The 19,411-nt window shown below is 51.5% G+C and overlaps 1 protein-coding gene across 2 annotated transcripts in view; it reads right to left on the reverse strand.

Moving 5' to 3' along the window:
* CRMP1 (collapsin response mediator protein 1) overlaps window positions 1–19,411 on the reverse strand; it is a 52,122-nt gene that overhangs the window by 21,563 nt on the left and 11,148 nt on the right. For both annotated transcript variants that reach the window (XM_021716746.1, XM_008066377.2), the window contains exons 4-5: window positions 5,663–5,724; window positions 3,456–3,536 (exon numbers count right to left, since the gene is read on the reverse strand). In XM_021716746.1, the coding sequence (XP_021572421.1) occupies window positions 3,456–3,536; window positions 5,663–5,724 (143 nt within the window). The remainder of the gene's footprint in view (window positions 1–3,455; window positions 3,537–5,662; window positions 5,725–19,411) is intronic.

Here is a 19,411-nt window from a genome sequence, read left to right on the forward strand (position 1 = left end):
GGGAGGGGGGGAGGGAGGGGAGAGGGGAGGTTGGGCAAAAGATGACATCATGAGGGACACAGAGACCTGCGCAGGATTCCTAGATGAAGTCAATGGGCTAAGTACTTGCCTGCTTTTACCCCTTTCCAGGACCCTGCTGAAGCAACAGGAAAAAGACACACAAGAACCAAAACAGGGCATTGAAGAAGACAGGAACAAAATCTTGAATGCTGGCGAGCAGGTGTCCAACAGGTGACATGTATTGGAGCTGAAACAGGGAAATCTCCGGCTGGCAGCGAAGAAAGCCCAGCCTTGGATGTGCGGCTCGGAAGCTGAGGGCTGCAGACCGGACCCTCTTCTCCCACACGGGCAATGGCGTGCACGGAGGGATACTTTGGAGCACTGTGCAGCGGTAACCACTAGCACAGAACGCCCCTGTAGCCTACGCCCAGCCACTCCACACCTAGGTGTACACTCACACACACGTGAACCTATGTTTAGCAAAAGGCTGGACAGGAATGTGCACGGAAGCTCCGATCCTAACAGTCCAAAATTTGAAACTACACAAACATCCGACCACGGGAAAATTAATTGAGATATGTTCACGCAGTGGAATTCTACACCGTGACAAAAAAGAAAAGGTTGCCCCTACACCGGACCGGGGGGAATCCCACTCTCCCAGGACTGAGTGAATGAGGGCAGACGTAAAAGAGCCCCTCTCGGAGGCTTCCACGTGTACGAAGCCTACCATCGGCCAAGACTTGTATGGTGAGCAACTCCTAGGATGGCTCCCAAGGGTCCCATCTCCTGGTCCTCGCAGGATGCCCTCCCTGGAGCACGGGCTGGACCCTGCACCTCACTTCTGATGAACGTGGCAAAAGCCTCTCCAAAGTGCAAAAGACATACAATTAAGAAGCAGCTTCTGAGAAAATCTCAAATCTTACAGCACGCCCAGAAAAAAGTATGGGTGCGATTCTACAAAGTTTCGTGAAGAACTCAGAAAGATGAAGGCTGGTGCCTCTGAGGATCATTCAGTCACAGTGAAGCCCCTTTACAGAGACTCAAGGTGGCCTGTGGGTCCCCTCGGTCAAACAGCAGGGACTCTGGGAGGCTGAAGGATGTGTCACTGGGCTCCTAGGGGATTCACAGGAGGCCCACCAAGCTTTTGGCGGATCCCTTTAGCGAAACACTGCAAGCTTAGGCTGAAGGGAATGAAGATGTGAAAGCAGACAGATGGACCCCCCAAATCCTACCGGGCAGAAGGTTGAGAAAACCACTCAGCTGCAAACATGTGCTATCTTTCACGGCAAAGGACGGATGACTCAGAGGATGGAACCAAGAGCCCAGAAGGTGGAGCCAGGAGCTTCGAGACCCGTCAAGGCACTGCCAACACCTGCCTGGCTGCACGTCAGGCCTGCTGGAAACCAGGACTCCGTAATGCCACTCCCACTTTCCCCTTGACCGGGAATGCCTGCCCCGCGCCCACTGAATGTGTGTGTTGAGAGGGCGGGCAGATACCGTCCCTCCGGCTTCACAGACCTGCAGGTTACAGGAAGTACAGCCAAGAAGCCTCACCCACACCTAGACCTGAAGCAGACCATGCCACTCCAGACCTGAGCCAATGCAGTTGGGAGATTCTGGAACGCTACGAAGGCGGCGATTGTATTTTGCACAGGGACATTGACCATGGGGACAGACTGGAGTCAGTCTTGGATGTGGGACCCCAGGATCTTCACTTCCTGGTATTTGTGTCCTTGTATAATCCCTTCCTGAGCGTGGGCTGGACTTAGTGACCTGCTACCAATGAGCAGTATACTGTTGCATGATGGGACTGAAGCACTGTTTGTTTTTTCACTTTGAACTCGAAAGAATGTCCGTTCTGCAGAAAACCTGCAAGGACACCGGAAGATAAGAAGAAGGAAAGTCAATAGCTGGACCTCAGTGGTGATGCTTCAGAGCCAAAGCACTTAACCATCTAGCTGTTTTACCACTAGGCTTTGACCAGTCGGAACCGAGTAACATCACAGCTCTACTGCTACGTGTGACCGTGAGCAAGTTATTCCTACCTGAGCCTCGGTTTCCCTAGCTATAAAATGGGGTGATTATATCTACCTTACAGAGTAGTGATGAGTATCACAGGGTGCCTGGCATCAGCTACCGATATTGGCTGCACCCAAGCCTTTCCCTGTATGCCTGGTCTTGATTTCTGGCACTGGTGCCAGTCCAGGGCTCAGCGCCAGAGACCCAGAGGCCGCCCTGATCTCCCTCTCTTCTTCCCCCATCCAGTCCACCCACGACTCCAGCAGACTGGGCTTCCCTCCTACCCACTCTCACGGCTTCTGCCTCCTCTCTCCAGCTTCTCTCTTCACGACGTGTTAGAATTGCTGGAGTTGAACCTGGCTGGTCACCCCCCTGACATTTTCTTTTCCCATCAAGCTTTCCACCCTGTGGCCAGGGTTAAGATCACAGCTCCCAGCCCCTCGAGGAACGTAAAGCCCCCTTGGAGCTAAGGGTACGACAAAAAAGTGCTCGCATCTCATTCTACACAACGTCTGACACACGCTTGCCAGACACTGAACCTCACCCATGCGATGTCTTCGTCTGTTTTCTAATGCTAGCCCAGAAGGGCATAGACTGGGCAACAGACACAGAGAAGACATTTATTTCTCAGAGTTCTGGAGGCTGGGGAGTCCAACCCCAAGGTGCCGGCGTCTGTTGTGGGCCTTCCTGCCGTTTCACAGCATGGCAGAAGGCATCACGCAGAGAGAGGGCAAGAGCAGGCCTGCTCAGCTCTCTCTCCCTCTCCTTCTACAGCCCCTAACCCCGTCACGGGCTCCACCTCACGATCCCATCCAATCCTGATCCTCACCCAAAGCCCGACCTCAAATACCATCCACATAAGAACTCAGAGATGACGATTTCGAAACATGAACTTCTGGGGCACACGTTCACACCTCAGGGCATGCTGTCATCTGATCCTCACAACACACTGCCAGGCAGATGTTTCTGAACGGAAAATGAGTCTTCGCTGGGTCAGCGTCCTCGTCCAAGGTCACCCGGCTGGGAGACGGAGGTGGCTGGACCAGCATACCAGCCCCAAGCCCGGGCCCGTCCACTCCACCGAGTCCCAACCCCTAAGACAACAGACACTGCACTTCCACAGGCGCGGCTCCAGCATCCCCAGGTCTGTGAGCATTTTCGTCCAGATCCTCTGGGTCCCTCATCCAGACCCTCCCAGGTCCACAGAGCGGCTGCCTCCTCCCCACCGCACAAGGGAGAACACGGAGACTCTAGAGGCAAGGTGGGCTGCCAGCGGCGTGTGAGTGGCTCTCACCTGGGGTGTCTGATGTCACACCCGGGTTTCCGTCTGGCCCTTTGCGGCCCTGTCACCGCACGCACCAAGGCCCTGTCCTCACACCCTCAGCAAGGAGGACAAGCAGATTGAGACGGAACGGGTGGAAATTCACAGCACTCACCTGAGCTATCAAATCTCCATTTTCTGCATGGACCAGAATCACAGCTCCCAGCCCCTTGAGGAAGGTGAAGGTTTCATAGAGCTGAGGAGAGAGAAACAGGGGTTGGGGCGGACGGACCCATCCCAGCACGTGCGCGCACAAAGCCTGCCCTTCTGCTCACAGCCAGGCAGCCGCCCACCCGCTGGCCCCGCAGACACAGCCTGGCTCCTCTGCTCACGGCACTGGGATGTGTTGCTCTACACGTCAGACCAGGAAAGGACCATCCCTTGGCCCTGACGCCTTCCAGATCAAAGGCCAGAGGCTGGAGTGAGGCAGGACTGACTGATCAGGTAACACCACGGCATGATGTCCTCATTCTCGGCGCCCACCTGTGCCTTCGGCTTGGCTCCTTGAGATGCTTGTACTTGTGGTGGTGACAACCGGTGCTGAGAAGTCACTTTTAGTTTTGCTGAAATTGTGTCACTGAATCTGCTCAGCCTACTCTCTAGCCACCCACGTGCCACAAGGGACGGGCACACATTTACAAAAATTTGAGCCATGGCCAGGTGTGGTGGTGGCTCAGCCTGTAAAATCCTAGGGTTTTGGGAGGCTGAGGAGAAAGATTCACTTGGGGCCATGAGTTCAAGACTGGCCTGGGCAACATAGCAAGACCCTAACTCCACAATTTGTCTTTAATAGCCAGGTAGGGTGGCATGCCTATGGTCCCAGCCACTTGGGAAGCTGAGGCGGGAGGGTCCCTTGACCCCAGGAGTTCGAGGCTGCAGCGTGCTATGTTCACACCACTGCACTCCAGCTGGGTGACAGAGTGAGACCCTGTCTCTAACAAAAAACTGAGCCCGTGTCATTTTATAGACAACAGTGGGGTGGGGGAAACAAGCTCTGTAACTCCAGTACTCAAATAACATACACCATGCCAAGCACCATCTCAGTCAAGACAGGCCCTGCCTGGTGTCCTCTTCCTACTTGAGAAGAATCTGCCACCAGGCATTTGTCCCTGGTGAGGGCCAAAGCCACCAAGCTGCCCCTCTAGGGGCACTTGAATGCTAACGCCTATCGAGGCGTTTCAGGTGTAGACAGCACAGGGAGAAGTGTGGAAGCACAGAGCTCTTTTGGGAACCCCCACCCAGAGGCCACCATCCCGTGTGCTCCCAGGACTTCAGTGGTTAGAACGAAACAGGTGAAACGCCACCACGTCACAGGCAGCTTTTTCCAGGAAACAGAATGACTCTGCAGCTCTTCGAATGCTGACTGCATCAAAGGCCTCCAAGGCATCTCTGAGCGACTGTCTATAACCCCAGGCGTTTACTGGAAAGGCAGGACATGGAGTGATGCTCCCATTGCTGGTCTAACGCTGCGGTAATAACCAGTAGCAGCCCGCTAACATGCAGGTGGCACCACGCTGGCCAGGCACTGTCCTAGCACTTGACTTACATTAAATAACCCAGTCCTCTGACAACCTCTTTGAGGCTGGTGCTATTATAAGCCTAAGGCACAGAGAGGCTGGGAAAGCCACTCCTGGCTGCACAGCAAGCAGCCGGAACGGCGAGTCTGCCTCTAGCCTCTGGACTCCTCCACGACACTAACCGGCCGAGGACAAGGAAGTGGCACCAAAACACGGTACCCGGGACATCCAGGGCGAAAGGTCGGTCCAAGTGACCCCTGCACCCCGAGAACCACCATCAGCACGGTGGGTCCTCCTTAGCTCACTGTATCTGTGCAGCAACTGTCTGATGTGTGACTGGAATGGAGACATGACACCACGTGGGCGAGAAAACGGAGAAAGGAGGTGACTAGCCCAGGCCAGGGCTCCCACCCGTGTCAGAGCGAATAACCCGTGTCCCCTCCCCCCGCATGCACAACCCACTGCGGAGCTTTGAGGACAGGCAGGCGCCTGAGCCTTACACCCGACATCCGCCACGCACTCTAGGAATCCGTGTTGGGAGCGCGTGCTCCCACAGATGAGTCAGATTTGAGAGCCACCAAGCCAGTAATCCCCCACCCACCCCACTTAGACAGAAGGGAACGGAAGCCCAGGAGGGGCGATGACGGACAAAGGTCCCAGAGCAACTCAGTGCCAGAGCGAGGGCTTGAGGGCAGAGTGCTCCCTGCCAGCTCTCACCGTCTCTCTTGCCCTGAGCTGCCTGGACAGACAAAGCTGGCCCGGGCCTGCCCAGGCAGCACAGGAGAGGCCGAGCGTGGGGACCTACCTGGCTGTCGGACATCTGGTAGAGATCCTTATAGGCCATGTAGACTTGGAAGGAATTGACACCTGTTCAAAGATAAAAGGAGAGCAGGAAAATATGGTTAGGGAGGAAAAAGCAGCATGTCTTCTGATAAGTCAGTGATCGTTGTGCAGAATGGTAGCTGCCAAGAGAGAAGGGTGTCATCAGAATTCAGGGGACACCTCATCTGGCCTGGGGTGGGGAGAGGGTTGAAGGAAGCTGCCGGGGAAGGTCACACCGCAGCGGCGTCCGAAGAGCTGGAGAGCGGGGAGGAGGGAAGAGGAAGGAGGAAGAAGAGGAGGAGGAGAACTCTCCCGGCCAAGGGGAAGGGTGTACTTGAGCAAGTTCGAGAAGGAAGATGAAAGGACATGAGCAGTGCCGTGTTCCGAGAACACGCCCTAAGACATGCACTTTTCAAGTCCTACTTTTGCAAAACTGTTGTCTAATGCATGCAACAGGAAATTCACCAAAGCAACCAGTGTCAACCGTCCCGCTCGGCGGCCTTGAGCACCTTCGCGCGTGGTAAAACCAGGAACCATGGCCTCCATCTAGCGGAGCTTGTGCTTTCAAAGCAGGGGAATGGCAGGATCAGTGTCCTCTGTGGTGGACAATACTGAGGTTTTGGTTTGTATATACGTTGAATTTCAGGGCTGTGGCACACACGTGAGGATTCACTACATGAGTAAATTGCCCGTAGGTGAGGTCTGGGCTTCAAGCAGGCCCTCGCACCCTGACCATGGACTTGGCACCCAGGGTGTTGCGGTGTGCCCCTCACTCCTCCTCCCCCTCCCTCTTTTAGCAGTGTTGAGTGTCTGCTGTTCCACCTCTGCACTTGAGTAGACACCACATTTAAAAATCTGTCGTCCAGGGCTAGTGACGGTGCCTCAAAAAGTGTCCCTCTCACATGGCAGGTGACCGTGAAAAGTGGCACAACTAATTTGCAAATGTTCAGAAAAACAGCTGGGCAATACCTATCAAGAGGCCTGACTGCTGTGACGCCTTTGATCGGATCATTCTACGACGGGCACCAGAGTCTCAGGACACATCGGAGGCTGTAACAGTCAAAGACAAGCCCAGATTCACAAAGGCCATTGCTGCCGCTTTTTTTCCAAGGATCTTCCCTGGAACACCAGTCCCAAAGGATCATATAAAACGCCAGTGGGGCTGTCACCCTATTTCCGATACCCTCCAGTTCTCAGAACTTCCATAAATGTTCTGTCACCTCCCCTCTTCCTCCCCTACCCAGTAACCTTGGGGACAGCCATGTGCATGCGGTGTGACTCCAGACCACAGTCCAGGGCTGGGCACTTGAAAGATGTTCAGCTGAACCAGGATGAGGCGCTCAACCCAACTGATGCCACAGGACACCTGGTCGATCTCTTAGGCAGAGAGGCCACCCAGAAACTGGCTGCTGCATCCCGCACAAGGACCAGGGCAGTAGAAAAGGTAAGAGAAAGAGCAGGCTCAAAGAGAAATGCAGAGGCAAGGGTGAGGGGAGAGGTGGCCTGGCCTGGGATCTTTGCAACCAACTCCATCACTAAGGCCAACTGGCTGCACTGAGCTCTGCCCAGTCTCAGAAGGATTCTTGGCTCACAATCAAGACCAAGGACGCTGATATCTATACTGAATGCAGAAAAACTAGGTTTGCCAACAGTACACACACCACAGGGCTTAACAGATTTTAACATGAGAATGTGCACAAAGAACATTCAAGAAGACAATAAACATGGAGCATTTCCCAAGTTCACTGGACCCCAGAAGCCCTTCTCCGTAAAATCTTTATTTTTCTCACGTATCAAATATTTACTGAGTACTTGGTTATGTGTAAGCACTCTTCTGGAGGCAAGAGATACAGCTGTAAATGAGCTATCCCTGTCTACATTCTAGTGAAGATGATAAGCCATAAACAAGCAAATAAACGAATGGTTTTATGTAGAGAGAGGTGTTAGAAAAAAAATTGTACAGGTTGGTAAATTTTTTAAAAATTCACAAATTTTTGAAGCTACATCCTTCAAGAGGCAGATTCTGTCTCTCTGCCCCTTGAATCTGGGCTGGTCTCGTGACTTGCTTTGACCCACAGGATAACGCAGGTGTTACACTGTACAAGTTCCAGGCCTGGGCTCAAGAGAATTCACCATTTCAACTCTCACTCTCTTGGAAACACCATGCAAAGAAGCCCACGAGAGCTGCTGGTGAACAGATCGTGGAGGAAGCCTTCATAGATGGTCTAGCCATCCGGGAGAAGGCTCAAGGCATTAATGAGCCAGATGTGAACAGCAAAACGGCCCAGTTTGAACCCAAACCAAAGTGCCTACTCACAATAGACAACTGCTGTCTTTTATGAACTGTGGCAAAATACACATCTTGTAATATTTGCCATCTTCACCATTTTTAAGTGTACAGTTCAGTGTTAAGTACATTCACACTGTAGTGCAACCCATCTCCAGGATTTTTTCATCTTTTTCATCCTGCAAACTGAAACTCCGCACCCTTTAAACAACTAGCCGTTCCTTCCCTCCCCTCAGCCCCTGACAACCACCATTCTACTTTCTGTCTCTATGAATTTGATGTCCTGGTTGGGTCATATAAGTGGAATCATCTAGCATTTGTCCTTTGTGATTGGCTTATTTCACTTAGCATCGTGCCCCTCCATGTGTTTACCCATGTTGCAGCACACATAAGAATTTCCTTTTTTAGGGCTAACATTCCATTGGATGTACATACCACTTTTGTTTATACACTCATCTTTGGCAGACACTTGGGTTGCTTCTATCCTCTCTGAGTCTCGACTCACAATTCCTTGCAGTATACAGCCAGAAGTGGAGTTCCTGGATCATATGGTACTTCTATTTCTAATTTGTTGAGAAAACACTATACTGTTTTCCACAGTAGCTGCAGCATTTTACATTCCCACCAACAGAGCACAGGGGTTCTAACTTCCATACCCTCTCCAACACTTGTTGTTTTCCGCTTTACTTTTCTTACATAGTAACTATCCTAATGGATGTAAGATGGTATCTCATTGTGGTTTTAACTGTTGCCGTTTTAAGCCATTGGGTTTTTTCAGTGGTTTTTATACAGCAAAGACTAATTAATACCAAAAAAAATTAGTACCAGAGGTTGGGTATTACAGTGGCCAACCCCTAAAAGGTACAGCACTGGTAAGTAGAGGTCAGGAGACTAGTAAGGAACCTTAGCAACACTTGTAAAAACAGCAAATGAACTATTAGCAAGGAGAGAAAATGAGAGACCCATATTAGACAGCAGCGAAACAACTGGGAAAACTGCTGCTGGTAGTAACTCGGGAGAAAATGTACCCGTAGAACTTGGGAATCCAGCTAAGATGATTTCCATGAACACTGCTGAGAGTATCAATTGGCTTTTTTAAGGTTTGTACGATAAGGTACAAGAAGAGAGAGAGAAAAAGGAAACTGAGAGATGGGAAAGGAACTGAGAGAGAAATAAAGAGGGAAATGCTCAGCTTCCCAGCAGAATTTAGTCAATGTGTTAGAGGCCTATGGTTCGCTGTATTGGAAAATAAAACTTTCTCATCTCTGCTCTTGACAACCAACAAACAATTCTCAAAGTAAAAAAAAAAAAAAGCCTTCAGGATAAAGATGACATCAAGGACGTATCTGTAACTCTCTGCAATGACCCCAGGAAAATCTAAGTTGTTGTTCAGCAAATGTCCTCAGCTTGACCAAAGGGCTGCTGAGAATCGCGAAGGCACAGCCACACAGAACACCCACAGTTGCCCGCAGTGAACTCTCTCAAGAAAGAGTTCCCAGTGGAGCGGACGAGAATCTGATACGTTGGAAACCCACAATGTTTTGAGAAAGGTGTACCCCCGCCTTGACTAAAAGGGACTGAGACAGTTCAAGATGAACAGAAGCCTCTGATCTGCCAACTTCCTGCGGGTAGGAAAAGGTTGAGAAAGTTACTCAGCTACAAACACAGGCCATTGTTTCAGAAAAGAGACTATATCTCGAAATGTCAAACCAAGAATCCAGGGGCTATGAAAAGACCCCTAGAGCAGGGGACTTGTTTTTATAAAGGACCAGATGACTAAATGTTTGTGAGCCACTTACAATCTCTGCCACTTATGGTTCTTTGCTGTTGTTGCTGTTGGCTTGTTTTGCTTGTTAAAGCCTTTAAGCATGTAAGAAACACTCTTAGCTCAAGGATGATACAAAGACAATACAAAAACAGGCCACATGCCTGATTTGGCCCATAGGCTGTATGTGGTTAGTTTTGTTTTGCTTTGTTTTTTTGAGTTGGAGTCTCACTCTGCCACCCAGACTGGAGGGCAGTGGCCGCTCCTGACCACTGCAGCCTCAACCCACTGGGCTCCGGCAATCCTTCCGCCTCAGCCTTCCAAGTAGCCTGAACTACAGGCGCATGCTGACACGCCCGGCTAATTTTTGATTTATTGTAGAGATGAGGTCGCCCCAAGTGGCCCAGGCGGGTCTCGAACCCGCAGGCTCAGGCAATCCACTCACCTCAGCCTCCCAAGGCGTGGGATGATAAGCTGAGCCTCCGAGCCCAGCTTGTATGTGGTTTGTTAACCCCTTAACACAGACACCGCACCCAAAGCAGAAGGCAAGTCACTCCCAGAAGAAGCAGGCCCAGCAGCATGTGGCCCACAGGACTCCAGAATATCTATGGAGGCATCACTAGGTGTTGGTAGCTTTTCCCTCTTTTTAAATGGGATTGTTGTCTGTGGTCATCTTGTCCTCATCCTTCCCTCATATACTGGGAGTATGGGGCGAGCACCCAAAACTTACCTTTCAGTTCACAAGCGTTTGGATCAAAAGAAGTCACCCCAGGGAGTCTCATCTGCGTCCTATGTTAATGCCGACGATAAGATGCCAACTTTGAGCCTTGTGCAGTCATTGGATGATACTTTTAGGGTTGCTGGGAGGGGGTGAGGCTGTTTTACACACGAGAGGAATATAAGTATCGGGTCCAGAATGAGGCCCGAAGGAGAGTAATCCGGCCACAAACTCTTCAGGTCCCTCCTCGCAAGAGATGGAGTCCTTTTCCCCAACCCCTGAATCTGGACGGGTCTTTGGACTTGATGATGCAGCCGAAATGAAGTGCGTTCCGAGCTTAAACTTCAAGAGGCCATTCGGCATCCATGCTCACTGGCTGGAACTGCCACCGTGGGAAGTCCCAGAGAGCCCGGAGGGTGAGAGGTCCTGCAAAGAATCCCCTGAGCCATCCCAGCTGAGGCCCAAATGTCACAGTGAGCCCAGGCAAGACTCGTAGAGGAAGTGCTTAATTGAGCCCAGCCAGAGTTGCCAAGCAAGAGAATGTTAGTAAATGACTGTTGTTCTAAACCCTGGGTTTGGGGCAGCTTGTTACACAGCAAAGGCTAGCTGATACACCAGGCAATAGGATAAAGAGACTGCGAAAGTTCTGGAAGGAAAGACTTAGGATGTTCATACAAAAAGGGGAATAACCCTATGGCCCTTGCAATGCTATGCTGAGCAAATAACCAAGAGCCCGACCTGCAAGAAGCACTCGGTCAGTGGGGATTCCTTTCCTCCTCACTACAACTTGTTTTTTCTCTTCCTTCCAATGGCTTATACATCCACGTCTGTATTTTGAGACCGAAATGCTGCAGACATCCAACAAAGCCAGTAATTACTGCTAATAGCATTTGGAGTCTGTGACTTAAAACTCACAGGCAAAACTACCTTATTAGTGGTTTATTATGATTCATTCCATCCCGTCATTCTCCCCTGCCAACTCTGCACCATGCCTCAGACCTGGCCTGTTCTGGAAAAATTTCCTTATGTGTCTTGAGATTTCTAAAACAAGGCAGGCATGGGTTGTTCTTAGGATACACCCAAGTGTCTAATGTCACCAGGACTGAGTTTATCCGTGAGGGAAGCAGAGTGACCTGTTTTGTCAGCAGCATATATAGCACCTGGCGGAGAAGAGATCCGGGGCCAGGTATAGCTTGGAGGACCTTTAAGCTGTGTCCTGCACGAGGGCTCCCAGCAAAGGAAGCACCCTAGGAAGCTGCACTCCAGCCAACACCCCACCTGTCAAGCCCGTCCCTTGACGTGGGGCACAGTCTTCAGACTCATCTACTCAGAGAGGGTACCTATTTGCAATTCCCTGTCACGAAGAGCTGAGCTCAGGCCCTAGACCCTGTGTCACACTGAGAAGCTATTGCACCTCTCTGGGCTTCATTTCTGAAGAGACAGCATCAGTCTGGATATGTTCTAAAGTTGGCTTTCCATCCTGAAAATGTCCTGCACTTGATTTTGACAGTGATCATCAAGATTTCTGAGCAACACACTAAGCTTGTGAAGGAGAAAGGAAGAGATGGTCACAGCATGGACGAAACAATGTTCAGGTCGGATTTTCCACCAAATGATTTCAGGTTAAATTTTGTAGAAAAATGAGTTAAAAAAAAATAAGAAAGTGTAGGTGTTCAGGGGTCTCTGGATTTTGGAATAAGAAAAGCTAGAGGCCGGGTTCGGTGGCTCAGCCTGTAATCCCAGCAATCTGGAAGGCCGAGCTGAGTGGATTGCCTGAGCCCACGGGTTCAAGACCCGCCTGGGCAAGTTGGCGAGCCCTCGTCTCTACAATCAATCAAAAAATTAGCCAGGTGTGGTAGCGCGCGCCTGTAGTTCCAGCTACTCGGAAGGCTGAGGTGGAAGGATCGCCAAGCCCAGCAGGTCGAGGCTGCGGTGGCCGTGAGCGGCCACTGCACTCCAGTCTGGGCAACAGAGTGAGACTCCAACTCAAAAGAAAAAAGATGACAAGTGCCTTCCCCCAGGGCTCACCATCTGGGGTGAAGTGTGGGGTGTCAGCACACAAACAGGCAGACGACTCTGTATTGTAATCTGTAATCCTTATGGTGGGGGTCGTGCGGACCTGGGACACCGGGCAAGGCCTCCAAGAGGAGTATAGCTCAGCCACAAACAAAAGACTCACAAGGATGAGGCAGGGAGAGCGTTCCAGAAGGGACCAGTGCTCACACAGTCCTGAGAGCCAGACCCAGCCAGGAAGAGAAAGGAAACCGGGAGTGTGGGGGCTGGGTGCTGGGCACCAGAGGCTGGCGCTGGAGAGGTTGGCGGGCCTGCAGGGAGGGCTTCGAAAGCCAGGCAAGCAACTCGGAATTTATTCTGGGGATGGTGTGGAGCAGCTGAGGGCATCTAAGTTGATGGTTTTTTTTTTTGAGTTGGAGTCTCACTCTGTTGCCCAGGCTGGAGTGCAATAGCAAGACCACGACTTACTGTAGCCATGATCGCCTGGGCTTGGGCGATCCTTCTGCCTTAGCCTCTGAGTGGCTGGGACTAGAGGCACACACTACCACGGCTGGCTAATTTTAAAAAATTTTTTTGTAGAGACAAGGTCTCACTGTGTTGCCCAGCCTGGTCTCGAACCCCTGGGCTCAAGCAATTCTCCTGTCTCAGCCTCCCAAAGGGTTGGGATTACAGGACTGAGCCACTGCGCCAGCCAGCTGATCGCTTTTGAAAACTCCCTCATGTAACAGATAACAAGAATTGGTGAGGAAGTGGAGAAAAGGGAACCTCTGCATGCTGTTGTGGGGATGTAAATCAGTAAAGCTTCTATGGAAAACTGTATGCAGGGCCCTCAAAACTCAAAAATTGAATTGCCTCATGATCCAGCAGTCCCATCACTGAGTGCACATGCAAAGGAACCGAAACCCCTATGTGGAGAGGACAGCTGCACCCTGTGTTCAGCGCAGCACCATTCACCACAACCAAGATGTGGAAGCGACCAACATGTCCATCAACAGGTGAATGGATGCTGTGGTAGAGACACATAGTGGAATGCTATTCTGCCTTAAAAAAGGAAGTCCCTTGTGACACCTCAGACAAGCCTAGAGGACACTGTGCTAAATGAAATAAGCCGGGAACAGAAAGACAATACATAGTGCATAATCTCACTTGCACGGGAAACCTAAAAAAGTTGAGCTCATAAAAGCAGAGAGTAGAATGCAGGTTACCAGGTCTCAAGGGGCGGGGGGAGGGCATCCTGGGGAGATGTTGGATAAAGGATGAGAAGTTTCCATGAGCCAGGATGATAAGCTCTGGAGACCTACTGCACCCATGGTGACAACTGCAACCAGCAGCATGCCCTATGCTTGAGAGTTGCCAAGACAGTAGAGCTTAAGAGTTCTCAGAACAAAAAACGACAAGTACAACATGTGAATTAGCTCGATTCCACCGTGCCGCAGTGTCTACACATAGCAAAGCGTCGTGTTTGGATTTTCGTAAGCCGTACCTCAATAAAAAATAAAACCCCGCGTCTGTGGCTTTGGAGTGAGTGAGTCAGAAGGGCCATGACTGGGGCAGAAACCACAGACGCAGCCGAGGCAGGGGTCTGAACGAGGCCAGTACGGCAGAAGCAGGAGGGACAGTGGGGTGTCACCTCGGCAGATCTGAGCAGCCGAGGCAAAGCAGAGGATGCGGCCATGGATGCGGAAGCTTCCAGAAAGATCCTCAGCATGGCTCCCGGGCTGCCACCTTGAGCGAAAGGTCTCTCAGGAGCCCCTCGCTGAGCTGCGAGTGCACGGGGCTCCAGGGAATGTGCCCTGGCTGCATGTGCCCCCAGGGGTCCCCTGCTGTGTGCATCTGGGCCATTCACGGTGACTGCCCAGGAGGCTGGGGCCTGGGTGGCGGGGCACCTGGAGTGGAGCGCGACATCCACCAAGGGCCCTGAGGAGTAGGAGGAAGACACCCAGCGGGAGTCATGGGCAGGGTCATAGGGCAGGGCGGGGCCTGTGAGCCATGGCCCCGCCCGTGTCTCCACGAGGGTCGCAGGTGCACAGAGGGGAGAGGCTTCCGCAGAGGCTTCTCTGAGAAGACGCTTGATATGAAGGATCAGAAGGAAACACTGGGCTTAGGGACCCTGATAATGATATTCTTTTTTTTTTTTTTTTTTTTTTTTTTGAGTTGGAGTCTCACTCTGTCGCCCAGACTGGAGTGCAGTGGCCGCTCCCGGCCACCACAGCCTCGACCTGCTGGGCTCCGGCGATCCTTCCGCCTCAGCCTTCCAAGTAGCTGGAACTACAGGCGTGTGCCACCATGCCTGACTAATTTTTGATTTATTGTAGAGATGAGGTCTCGCCAAGTTGCCCGGGCGGGTCTCAAACCCGCGGGCTCAGGCAATCCACTCACCTCAGACTCCCAAAGGCACGGGATTACAGGCTGAGCCACCGAGCCCAGCTATGATATTCTTTATAACCCGCCACCCAATCTGAGGCACAGGACTGGTCGGCAGGAAGGGCGTGATCGATTGCTCTGAGAGGGGGTCTGCCCCAACTGAAGACTGGGGCATCTCCCCCCTCGCTCCCCTCCAGCCCCTACAGCCGTGACCTCGAGTTCACCAGCCACCAAGCCCACCCACAGCCAGAGGGCTCAGGCCTCCTGGGGTCACCTTCGGAGGATGGGGGCGGAGCCTATGAACTGTCTTTGCAGTGGCAGGAGGTTGGCTTCCCTTTGGTTCATTCCCAAAGCCCTGCCATGGGGGCCACAGGTCTCAGGGGGTCCATTCAGGTCAGCCCCTGGGCAGTTATCCGGCCGAGGGTTCCAATCCTCCTTCGGGAGCGTCAAGGGACACGCACAGCAGCCCGCCCTGGACGCGGTTCCCAGTGCCCAGGTTCCAGTTGAACTTGGTCACTCCTCATCCGTAGAGCCTCAGGAAACACCTTTCTACCTCCTGGGGTGGCCATGACGGCAAAATGACCTGGGGTCAGGATGGCAACTTAACACCGAACTCAGACTGTGGCTTTTGCACCTGGTACCAGGGCTCGGAGAGAGTGAGGAGTGAGCCCCAAAGAGGTCAGTCAGTAACACATCCAGGGTCATACGGCCAGGAAGTGGGAGAGGAAGGACCTGAATGCAGGCCAACTCATTGCCAGGATCTTCCTGTGCTTTACTGCTTCCTGTAAGGTGTGCGACACTCATTCAATTGCTTGGTTGCATGTGTGTGTGTGCGTGTGTGTGCGTGTGCGTTGTGTATGTGTGTGTATGTGTGTGTGTTTGAGAGAGAGAGAGAGAGAGAAAAGGAGAGACTGCCAGTTTTAGAAGATGAAGCCAAGTTGGAGAAGAGCCCACGAGCTCACTCATGGCCCACCCAGTGCGACTCAGTGGAACAGGCTGGAGTTTGTTCCTGACCTGGACTGAGCTCCCAAGAAACCACCCCCTTCACCTTGTCCCTCCCACCCCCACCTTCAACAGCTCCACACTGCTGTTGTGTCAGGGCTTTGGGAATGACCCAAAGGGACATCAGCCTCCTGCCCCTGCGAAGACAGCAAGACAATTCACAGGCTCCATCCCCATCCTCTGAAGGCGCCCCCCGGAGCAGGAGGCAATGGCCCCTTCCAGCTGCCAGTCCCACAGAAGTACTGGCCCATGCGAGTCTGGGCATTTCCACAAACACGTTCTCCTACAGCATCGTTTGAAACGGCAGAGAACCTTCCATATGACCCAGCAATCCCCCTATTGGGGATCTACCCAGAGGAACTCGAGTCATTCTACCAAGAAATCCCCGCACACGCATGTTTGTTGCAGCTCTATTCACAATAGCAAAAACACAGAACCAACCGTGCTGCCCATCGAAGGTGGACTGGATTAAAAAAAAGTGGTACTCATACACCATGGAATATTATTCAGTCATAAAGAAGGACAAACACGGACTTCGTAGCTACCTGGATGGATCTAGAGTCTCTCATACTCAGTGATCTATCACAGAAACAAAGAGCAGAGTACCATATGTTCTCACTCATAAGGGGACCGTGAACAAGTATCCTAATACTTTAAGAAAGGTTTTGGCAGTAGTGGGAAACTGCCAGGGGAGGGGGGTGGGACTGGCAGTTGAGGGAAACTGCTAGGGGAGGTTGGGGCACACCTCATCAACAAGGGTCCCTGCATAATCAATGCCTGTAGACCTAACCCTGAATTGTACCCCACATCTTTAAAATAAAACTTTTAAAAAATTTAAAAAAGAAGAAATGGCCAAGAATTGGAAACAACCCACAGCAGACACTGTGAGGAGCTACCAAGACCCCATCACCTTCAGGAATGAAGGGTGGATCACCCTGGCTTCTGCGAGAGCTGTGGGGAGTTGACCCTCAGCTGTGAGCCTGGCAGAACCGCCTTCGATGAGGGGAGCTGCCCCGCTCAGGGTCACAAACCTTCCCAGGGCGCCCACACCCCGTGACTTGAGGCTTAAGGTCCCGTCCCCACTGCGCTTCCTTGGGACAAACCTGGAGGGCGACCCGGGTTCAGAGCACAGTAGCCAATCCTGCTCCCTTTGCTCCCCTCACGGGGGTTGATGCTGAGATCCCTCTGTGGAAGGCAGAGGTCACGGCCCTAAAAAGAGGTCCATGCCCCAAGCCCCGAAACCTGCAAACACCCCTCACACGGCACCAGAGACTTTGCAGGCATGCTGAAGGGAAAGATCTTGAGACGAGGCATGTCTCCTGGGCTATGTGGACGAGCCCAGTGTCATCACAGAAGAAGATGCGGCGATGGGAGTGAGGTTGGCACCACGCCAGGCCCGAGGCCCCGCGACACAGACAGGTCCAGGAGCCAGAAACAGCAAGGCAAGGCTTCTCCTGGAGCCCCTGGAAGAAACACAGCCGTGCCAACTCTGGATTTTAGCCCTGTCAGACCCACTTCAGATTTCTGACCTCCAAAGCTGTAAGATTTTTTAAAATGTGTGGTTTAAAGCCACGAAGGTTGTGGGAATTTGTTACAGCGGCAGCAGAAAACGAACACACACTCCTTTCTGCAGGTCACGCTCTACCTCAGAGTCTGCTTTCCTGAGAGCCCTGAAAACACAATTTTTAATATTCACGAAGAGGAGGTAGATCAATACACCAACTCCTCAAAATAAACTGCTCTGGAGGTCTTATGCGAAATGAGTCACCTGCTGACCTACGGACATGGGATGACAATAGAAAGAATAACGCATCACACAGACTCCTTACCAGGAAGGACACTGCTCTGAGCCCTGTACGTCTGTCCTCGCATTTGATCGTCAAAACAACCTTTGTATTGCCTCCGTTTTCCAGATGGGGAAACTGAGGCACAGGGCGGTCGAGCGATGGGCCCAAGGTGGCAGTCAGCAAGTAGAGGGGCCTTATTGGCCACGACGTTCTGATTGGTGAGAGGGAGCATGCTCGGAATGCTGCGCCCGTCATAGCTCCACTCGTATGGAATATATACGATGTGGTGGCTGTCCACGCCTACAAACGGGATAGGTGCTGACACACACAAAACGCCCTTATACGCACACAAACGGGGAAAGCACCCGGAAAGACAGACACCAAATGATCACTCTTCACTTGAGACGCCTCCCTCCTATTGTTTCAAGAGGCACAGACTATTTCTGAAACTTAAATCAATAAAAAGCGTTTGATAATGCGGGCTAGACTTGAAATCGGTGTGTGCACCGAAAACCTTCATCGAGTCGTGTGTGTGTGTGTGTGTGTGTGTGTGTGCCCTAAAAAGAGTTCTGCACCCCAAGCCCTGAAACCTGTGTGCGAGCTGCTAGTTAAGGGAAGAAAACATTTCTCTGCCACCTTCCAGGGCAACCCAGACCCCAACCATGCACTCCTCTCCCCACCCTCTGCACCCCGGGGCTGTGGCACCCTTCCTTGACAACTCTGTAATCCCAGTATTCCACCCCAAAACCTCTCTGCATCCCTCCCGTGCACATCCATAGCTCGGCTGTTGAAACTGGGATGCAGCCCCTGGGGTAGCACGAAAAACTGCTCAGGACGTAATGTCAAGTGAGGAAAAGGCACGAGGTTGTCACTTTCCTTGGATCATGACTCTGCGTGCAGTTGCTGTGAATCATGCAGCAGCTACCATGGAGAGAAGCCTTCTTGGTAGAAAGAGCTTAAACAGAGCTTAAAAATCCAGTGGCTCAGTGGGCAAAGAATATAACTGACATTTAAGGGAAAACATACAAATAACATTTAACATAATGAGTAGTTAAAGAACCTCAATGGAAACCACAACGAGGGAGTGCCTTTCACCCACTGAATTAGCAAAGAGTTCATAAAAGCAATAACACCCAACAGTGTAAACACACAGGGGCTAGAGATTCTGACATGGAATTTGTGGGTACACCAGTGGGTGCATCTTTCAGGTCCAATTTAGCCATAAGCATTATAATTTTTCCATTTCTGAAAGTCTGAGGAAAAATTAGAGATGCAAACAAATGTTTACATACGAAGATGTTCACCATAACACGGTTTATAATCAAACAAATAGAAAACCTAAATGCCCAATAAAACAAAAATAGCTGAGCAAATTAACCATTACGTTGTGCATTATGAGCCATTAGGAAGTTATTGATGAAGAGTAATGTTACTCATAAAATGTTAAGAGAAAAAAGAAGGGTTCCCAAACACAGCTACTGTACAGCCATAAAAAATCACCCAGGAAGGCAGGGACTGGAAGGCAGTAATCCTTAACATTATGGGCGAACTGTCACTGGAGGAAAGAAAGAGGTTTTCTCCTTCTGTTTTCTGACTTCTAAAAAAATCAGCAATGATGATTCTTTTATGTTGAGAAAACACTGCATATGTTTTTTGTTTTTTTTTTTTTGAGTTGGAGTCTCACTCTGTCGCCCAGACTGGAGTGCAATGGCATGCTCCCGGCCACCGCAGCCTCGACCCGCTGGGCTCCGGCGATCCTTCCGCCTCAGCCTTCCAAGTAGCCGGAATTACAGGCG

Source organism: Carlito syrichta, unplaced genomic scaffold (assembly GCF_000164805.1).
Source record: "Carlito syrichta isolate Samal-C Ts95f unplaced genomic scaffold, Tarsius_syrichta-2.0.1 Scaffold308898, whole genome shotgun sequence".
Taxonomy (NCBI): Eukaryota; Metazoa; Chordata; class Mammalia; order Primates; family Tarsiidae; genus Carlito; species Carlito syrichta.